Source organism: Acanthopagrus latus, chromosome 23 (genome assembly GCF_904848185.1).
Source record: "Acanthopagrus latus isolate v.2019 chromosome 23, fAcaLat1.1, whole genome shotgun sequence".
Taxonomy (NCBI): Eukaryota; Metazoa; Chordata; class Actinopteri; order Spariformes; family Sparidae; genus Acanthopagrus; species Acanthopagrus latus.
The window spans coordinates 6,488,316-6,496,944 of NC_051061.1; the positions used below are offsets into that span (position 1 = coordinate 6,488,316).

The 8,629-nt window shown below is 43.6% G+C and overlaps 1 protein-coding gene across 2 annotated transcripts; it reads right to left on the bottom strand.

Moving 5' to 3' along the window:
• Positions 1-86: 86 nt before the first annotated feature.
• Positions 87-8,495, bottom strand: LOC119013938 (probable ATP-dependent RNA helicase DDX17). Of its 2 annotated transcripts, none has more exons than XM_037088855.1 (13): positions 8,044-8,495; positions 7,693-7,852; positions 7,458-7,554; positions 7,238-7,371; positions 7,068-7,133; positions 6,778-6,919; positions 6,516-6,676; positions 6,156-6,328; positions 5,899-6,009; positions 5,557-5,618; positions 5,397-5,456; positions 1,683-1,919; positions 87-1,471 (listed from the first exon to the last, which is right to left on the bottom strand). In XM_037088855.1, the coding sequence occupies exons 1-13, from the start codon at positions 8,091-8,093 to the stop codon at positions 984-986; spliced, it is 1,941 nt and encodes a 646-aa protein (XP_036944750.1). In that variant the 5' UTR covers positions 8,094-8,495; the 3' UTR covers positions 87-983. The 2 variants fall into 2 exon arrangements, with proteins under 2 accessions (XP_036944750.1, XP_036944751.1); XM_037088856.1 differs by having other exon boundaries at positions 7,693-7,849; positions 8,044-8,494.
• Between the last annotated feature and the right edge of the window lie 134 nt (positions 8,496-8,629).

Consider the following 8,629-nt stretch of genomic DNA (forward strand, 5'->3'; position numbering starts at 1 on the left):
TACTACATGCAAACTCCACGATACTGAATACAAACTTGAAGCTACTCCTGAAAGTTAGTGTCAATAATTGAAATGGTACACAGCAATACACTGATGAGCTTTATTAAACAAACTATAAAAAGGGACAGCACTTGTCAAGAAAATCTCAATCTTCACTGCTGCAGACTTGACCACACTGCTGATTAACTGAATACTGTGATCTACGGTTGGTCTCAGATTGGTCAGCAAACACAAACTTTACATGCATGTGACATTAACTGCTGCCATAAAGAGCCCCCTGCAGAGTTGCCTCTATGTGGCCTAAAATAATATCAATGCCATGAAATCAAGAAAATCTAGATAACAAAGAAAATCTTCCAAAGTAGGAAATAATACCTGAATAGAAAAACATCTTTAAACCTAGTTTTGCTCAGATACACTAGGATCTCATAAGTTTCTTCTTTCATCATTTCAAGTAGATCGATCATATTAAGTTTCAAAAACAAAAATATAGATATTGACCCTAAAACAGAAATAAATGTTGTATACAAGGATTAACTTCAGCACCTACCTTTGATACAGCTAAAAGGAGAAGCAGAGTCTCTATAAATCCTCTGAAGCAGCTCACAGAGGATGACAGTACAAAAACAGCACCCTTGTACAAAAAAGATTTTTCAAGACAAAATTGGTCAAATGACACAAACAAGTTCCTGTCAAACAATAGAATTACCGGTGATTAATTTTAATTAATTAATTTTACTTATAAGAAAAAATCAAAAATCAAAATGAGTTGACCACTAAATAAAAGTAGAAACCAGCTTAAATGTTGTCATGTCTTGATTTTTACGAAGTCTAGAAACACAATGCACTGATGTGTTGCAACCTTAACAAGCCAACAAATGGCATGTTGATGTTAGAGTGGTCAACTACTGGGGACTGAACCCTCTAAAATCAAGATTTCTCGTTAATTTTGAAACAGTGTTGGGCTGTATTTGAGACTGACATTACTTTCTGCCTGATGGAGCAACAAACTGAAATGGTGAGTGCCCCATCAGGCCCATCATGGGCTGCGGAGGGTTGAACTGCTGGGCCATTAGAGGCTGGGGCCCTGATGAAGGAGGCTCGGGCTGCCCCACCCCACCACCCCCCGACCCAGAGCTGGCCCTGGAGCTGCTGTACTGACTGCTGTTGCTGCTGCTGCTGCTGTTGTTATTCTGGTACTGGTCGTATGAGTTGGAGCTTGAGCTGTAGCTGCGTCCTCCGTCCCTGCTGCTACGATCTCTGTAAGAGGAGGATGAGGAGGAGGTGGAGCGCTCCCCGTCCCGGCTGCTTCCTCCACGGTTATCTCGGCTGTCTCGGCTGTAGCTGCTGCCACTACGGCTGTCCTTGGTGTTGCTGCTCCCGCCCACGGAACGCATTCTTCTGTCACACTCGTCCTGGTACATCAGGTTGGGATTGTTAGAATTGCTGCCACGGAAACGGGGACGGCCACCTGTAAATAATATAAATGATAAAAGGGGGCGGTCAAATTGCCATCACACTGTTATGTTGGGCCCTCAGACAAGTAGCTACTTGTTTATGGGATAAAACAACAACACCCCAAGAAAAGTTTGCGAAACAGTCACAACATGTTATGAATCGGATTCCTGTGCATGGACAGAATTTTCACATAGACATGTAGCGATGCTGGTTTGATCCCTCACCTCCTGCGCCTCCTCCACGTCCAGTATCGACCAGCTGCAGTAGCTTGGGATTGATGGCCTGTCGGGCCTCCTCCAGCACCCGGATCAGCTCGCGGGCCTGGCGGAGGTTCCCCGGAGTGAAGAAGGTGTAGGCAGTGCCTTTGTTGGTGCTGCGGGCCGTACGACCTATGCGATGGATGTAGTCCTCCGAAGAGTTAGGATAGTCATAATTGATGACAAACTTGACATCTTCCACGTCTTGACATTTGAGGCAGTGGTAGGGTTGAGGGGGTGGTGTGATGGGACCAGTAACAGGGACGGAAAAGACATAAACAGAAGTGAGAACAAAACTGACAATGGCTGAGAAATTGATCAATCTACTCTATTCATCATTTTTTGTTCTTCTGCAAATGAGAATTTTTCGACAGACAATACCTCCAAGACACCAATCATCTTCTGAAAGCATCACTTACCTGTTTAAGTATCCGCTATTTGTATACAAGTAGAACACTGATTTACTTACCATGCCAATTACAAAACCGGGCTCAATAAGCTCATAAAGTACTTGCACACATGCAAACGAATTTGGATACAGCCAAAGTTCCAGAACAGAACTAAGTAAGCAAAGTTAGTGGTTGCTGAATAATTTGGAAAATATTAAGTGAAATTTAAAAAAGGGAAAAACAAAATTTAAGAGGCAAATGATCCTAAAATTAAACCTAGCATATGACCTTTGTGCACAAGACAGATTTAGCAGAGAGGTATCGCTGATTAAGGATTTAAGTATGAGAATCAAATAAATCAAGTTGAATTCTAGAATTTTGGCCATGCACTTGTATGCCTGTGCCAACCAGTCCAAATTTAACTTTATCCACGTCTGTCCCAACTCATATACAATATGTAGTGTTCCTCTATAAACTCTCAACTTTCTTGTAAAGGCATATGAATGTCTTATAATCTAACAATAAACAATAAAGTGTCTAAATAAAGTGTTTTACACCATTAGTACCGTATCAGTACTTAGAGGGGTCTTATTGTCTTTTAAGTAATACTTATTACAAAGGACATAATGTGTGTATAAAGCATTACCAAATTCAGTCCAGAGTAGAATATGAATTGTTGCGTTATTGTGAGGTCATTGTCATCACCAAATTCTAACCAGTTCTACCTTGAGTCTAGTTTGACATTTGTGCTTAATTTGAAGAAACTCCCTCAACATTCCCTGAGTTCTCTCATTCACTAGAATGGTACAGATGGACAGGCAACCTGAAAAAGACGGTGGCAGCTGTCGCTGGCGGGGAGGCTAAAATACAAACTCTGCAGTCTAATAAACTTATTAGTAATTTAAATTTAAGACTCAAATGAGATCACGTTTTTTTCTGTTCTGTTCAAAACAAATCAAAAGTCTGTTTCTCATTACAGTTGACAAAGGGCTCAGAAAACACTGCTGATTAGAGGAAAAACAAGTCTTGTATTGGAAGCAAAGTGATGAAGGCTTGGTGGAGGAGAAAATGGGGAGAGGGGGGTTGAGGTACAGTACTTACCCTGTATCAGAGATTTAGTGATGGCTTACAATGTTACGCCTACCCATCACCCAATCCTGGGAGGTCTGCAGGGGTAGGAGGAGAGCACACAGGACAAAAGCAGTCCCTTCTCCCGCCTCACCACTCCTCCACAACACTCCCAAAGCTGGAAATTGTCTGAGCTAGAGCTGCAGCTGGACTACGCTGGGGTGTGGTCCTACACTAGCCTCATCGCTGCCTCTTCATGTCATCCAGCCTTTATTGACCTGGGGACATTACTGCCATTCCTAGCAAGTGGCCGGTGTAGAGGACCTACTGGATTATTTCATATAGACACCTAACTCCTTCTAAGAACAACCAACTCTGCCATCTCCTACATTAGGTAGCAGCCTCAGCTTCCTAAGGGCTTTGGTGGTCTTTGTTTGGTGGGGCTTGTTCGAAATGCCTCCCTGGTCACTTCCAATGGCAGTGATATTAACAAGCCCAGCTTTTCAAGTTCAGTAACAAGAAACAGACACTAAGTTGAGGACATATAGATGCTTTCTCTAAGAGGGATCTGAGATTGGGCTCTGTAAGGGAATTTGAGTTTCTTTGGTCCATGTGGAGAGATTAAGCAAGTCATCAAGAGCTGGTGACTGGACTGGTGAGTCGGGTATAATGTAAACAAAGAAAAAATGGCAAAAGTGTTAAAAACAAAGGGGGTGGAAAGCAGGACACAGTAGGATTTGGGGGAAAGGGGGAAAAGGGACAAAAAGGACAGAAGTCAGAAATGGTTTAAAGAAAACAAGAGGATAAGAGGAATGCTAGATAGGAGGTTGTAGAGAGAAAAAAGGGAGAATGAGATAAAGAAGAAAACATTTAGGAAATTAGAAAAAAGAGGGAGAGGAAGTGAGAGCCGGATAAAAATAGAGATGATGTGTGTGGAAGGCAGAGATACAGAGTGAGAGAAAGGACAGAAAGTGAGGGAAATCGATTATAGAGAGGTGGCTCCTCCAGGCCAGGACTCCTGCCAGCCAGGACCAGACATGACGTCCGCAGAGGGAGAGGCCGGCCGGCACAGCCAGTGGTGGGGGGGTGGTCAGGGGCTGGCATCAGGGGGCAGTTCAGAGGGAAGCCTCCAGCATAGCCGTCCATACTCGGCTTTGGCTGCTCACTTCCTGGCAGTTGTCTTTCTCTGTCTTCTTGTAACGCACCACTGTATCTTAAGTATCATCTATCAAAGTGAGTTATCTGCAGGGCTAATTTAGGCAAAAAAAAAATTTGCAGTCATAAGTTTGTTATTGGGAATGGAAATGCATCTCCTCAGGGACTGTACAGGAAGGTTTTCTTAATCCATATCCCATCAGAATAATTGGGCGGATACTGAAAACCTTTAAAGTCTGAATTTAGTCAGCAACAAATGCTGTGGTGCGTTACTGTGATGATGGCATGGCCGAGGGGAGCCCACCCTCCTCCATACCCCCCTCTTCGCCCTCTTGCCTGACGGCCGCCCCCGACCCTACGATCAAATTTGGAAGCCCAGCAGCACCCCGCGCTTGCCTCCACCCCTCCTCACCCAGGCAGCCAGTATCCTGGAAGGGGGGAGAGTTTTGTTTGTGGGCTCTGTTCTAGGTTTTCAGTGGAGTTGGCTGTGTGGGACTGATTAATCAGGCCGTCACTCTCCCCAAGTCAGCTTTCGATTTGTCATGCCTAGGTCCGGCTGCAGGCTCCCGAGGGCCTGTGTGCTTCTAGTTGCCGGAGGAGAGACTTGGAAACAACAAACAAAAACAAAATGAAAAGAAAACAAATGAAACATAGAATTAGGTTAAAGGTTGATTGCCATCCTGTAAGGGGCTGCTTCACTAGCCTCACCCCTTACATCTTCACACTTAATTCAACATCAGTCCTATGCTCAGTGTTTTTCTGTGTCAATAGAGCAAAGTGGCTTAAATCTTCACAGGAAACCCACTTTAAACATGATATGCTTCTTAGATATATTTATCTGAGAAGCATATGCACTATAAAAGAAAAGCAAATCTGTATGTATTTGTGTTTGACTTTGATCATAAATCTACCATAAACATGCAGTGAAGAGTCTCATCATTATATTATGACTATTGTTGTAATAATTACATTTCCATTATTCTGTATATTAAGTGGTCAAATAGCTCGTGTGTATGTGCAGTTATACAGAGGAAGATTTTTGCTATGCACTTGAGAACACAGGACATACCCAAACCACGCGAGGCCACGTCAGTAGCGATGAGGATGGGAGCTTTGCCGCTACGAAACTCTGCAACACCAGACAAAGAATACATCATTAGGAACTGAACATTGTCTTAAAAAGTAAACATAACAATACTGCTGTTCAAATGTCATTGTGTTTGCTGTACCTGACAAGACCCAGTCCCTCTCTGGCTGGCTCTTGTCACCGTGAATGCACATCGCTGGCCACCTAAAAAAGGGCTCAAGCTATTTTTCATATAAATGACCATGTAGAGTAAAATTATCCATTCTTTATCCCTGAAAGGAGGTGCGCTCCTTCCTGTTCCCCAAAATCTCTTGGTCAACAACAGAATGAACATGGTTATGATGTAGATCCTGCATCATAAAGACCGCACAAACCAAACTGTACAGGACCACCACCAAAAACAAAAAACTGGTGCCGGATATGTTAATTTTGGCTCAAGTTTTTCTTTTGCATGAGTGTATTCACACCAGATTCATGTACTCACCCATCACGTCTCATCCTGCGTGTGAGATCATCACATCGTTTCTTGGTTTCCACGAAGATGATGGTTTTGTTCTCTTTCTCAGCCATGATCTCTTCCATCAGCTGGATTAACCTTAAGAAAGAAAAAGAGAAAATAAACAAAATAAAAGCAATAATATTTAGAGACCACAAACATCAAATTAAGAATTTAAATGGGACAGGAATGGCATATAGTAAACAGTAAACAATTACAATGGCAGACAGTACAGTAACTCTTACTTGTGGTCTTTCTCACTCTCCATACAGACATCAACAATCTGAAGGATGTTGTGGTTGGCGCTGAGCTCTAGCGCTCCAACATTGATTTGGACATAGTCCTTCAGAAAGTCCTCTGCCAGCTGGCGAACCTCTTTAGGCCAAGTAGCACTCCACATCAGGGTCTGTCTGTCGGGCTGGGCAGAGAACACAAAGAATTAACAGCGACAAGTAAGGACAGATACCAAAACGACCGCCTCATTTCACAGTAACACAGAGCATAAGCTGTCAGAGCAGAGTTTTCTTTGCCGCTAAAAGACAAGCACTAATATACATTAGAAATACATTTTCTACAAAAAACAAATACCAGTATATCAGCTTTACCCGGATCTGGTCCACAATTTTGCGAATCTGTGGTTCAAAGCCCATGTCCAGCATTCGGTCTGCTTCATCAAGAACTAAGTATGTGCAGCGTCGCAGGTTGGTCTTTCCAGCCTCAAGGAAGTCAATCAGACGACCCGGAGTGGCGATGCAGATCTCAACACCTATGTTTCAATGTGTTGCATAATTGATTAAACTCACACAACATTAATCACAAAAAAACCCAAAACAAACAACATTAATCCAAACATAAAATTACCCTCACCTCTCTCCAGGTCTCGGATTTGAGGACCTTTGGGGGCACCACCATACACACAAGTGCTTTTGATGCGGGATGACTTGCCATAATCGTACGCCACCTGCTGGACCTGCTGCGCCAGTTCTCTTGTGGGGGCAAGAACCAAGCACTGCAAAGCACACATGCAATACTGTAACAATCCACTATTAGCTTACTAGACATTGAATGTTAAATTAAGACAGCTTTAATATCTGTCTTGTACACTCTGATGCACCCCAAAGCAGACTACTCAGTGATTAGTGTATTCCTTCACATACAATGGGTCCATCTCCACGCTCCAAGTAGGGCTGATGATTGATGTGCACAATGGCAGGCAGGAGATACTGTTGAAAGATTAAAGGGAGAGGTCAGTGGATTCTGCTGCTGTGCATTTCAGCAGTAAGTTATATATTCAGTTTTGCCAGTGCAGGGGTAGAGTGTGTCTCACCGATAAAGTCTTCCCAGAGCCAGTCTGAGCAATGCCCACCATGTCTCTACCGCTGAGAGCCAGAGGGAAACCTTGAGCCTGAATGGCTGTGGGCTCCTTGAAATTCTGCTGCATCAGGACATCCATTACATATTCTAAAAGGAGAGGCAGAGCAAATATTCTAGTTCATTCTGTAACAACGGATTTAGTTTAGCTGTCCTACCTCCACAGTTTAGCTTACGGGGATACTGTGCCTGATGAAAATTGGTGATGGGCTTTGGGCAGCCAGAGCCTCGAACCGTGATTTCTTTCTTCCTGCGATACTCTTCAACATCATACTGTAAACAAAATTCAAGAACTGAGTTTCTCAAACCAACACAGACTACAGATAAGAGTACAGTGTTATATTACACTGGAGTTTCTCTTTTGCCTAAAATAAGTGTTTACATGCATCAGATGATCAGACTCGGGACTACCTGGCTCATTCGCTGCACTTCTGGATGTTCACTGTAAAAGTTCTTCTCAAATTTTGGGAGCTCGTCCAGGTCCCATCTCTTCTTTCGTAAACGGTCCCCGGGATTCCCGAATTTTCTACCTTGTGGCGGGCCGCTTCTGCTGGACCCAAAACGAGGGCTGCTACGACACGCAACGTGTTACTATGTGTAAGACAGTTTTCTGGCCTGGCATATCATTATTATTGCATTATATCTGCTATGACTGTCAATGGCAATAATCGCATCAAAGCCTTTTACAATGACAGTGACACTAACGGTTCGGGCTAACGTTAGCTTGCATGCAAAACAGACTGTTTTGACTTAGCTGCTTACCTTCTGTCACGGCCACGGTCTCGATCCCTGTCTCCGTACGAACCTCTCATTTTGAGGACGCAGGCTCTTCTCTGGAGGATGGAGTGCTTATTTTATGCTGCCTTTAGTTCAGTGGGCACGTCTCTCGGAGAGGTGACCTGGCTTTCGCTTGTTTTTACCGTCTCAGGCCTTGCTTGAAAACCACCGCAGCGTTAGCTATTACAGCCAAATGCCAACGTTAACTTAGAAGCCTGGCTGAATAAAGAAACCGTTGCCTAATTGTCTGCTTGTTGAAAAGTTAAACGTTAAACCACGCTGTGTCTTTGGTAGGAAGTATTTAAACCTAAATTCTGACACAATTACAAGGCGCAGCAAGGTGTACTGTTGTGTTGTTGTTGTTGTTGTTGTTAGCATAGCGCTCAGCCGGCGAGCGGAAGTCACTGCTGCCTGGGAAGCCCCGCCCCCCACGTATGATTGACGTCCCACGTAGAGCTCTAAAACAAAACAACGTGTTTTTCGTCTGTAACAGGATAGTGCATGCCCAGCAAATCTCTTCCCGTGTGTTCTCCTTTGAGAATAATCAGACAACAAAAAGGAAACGTTAATG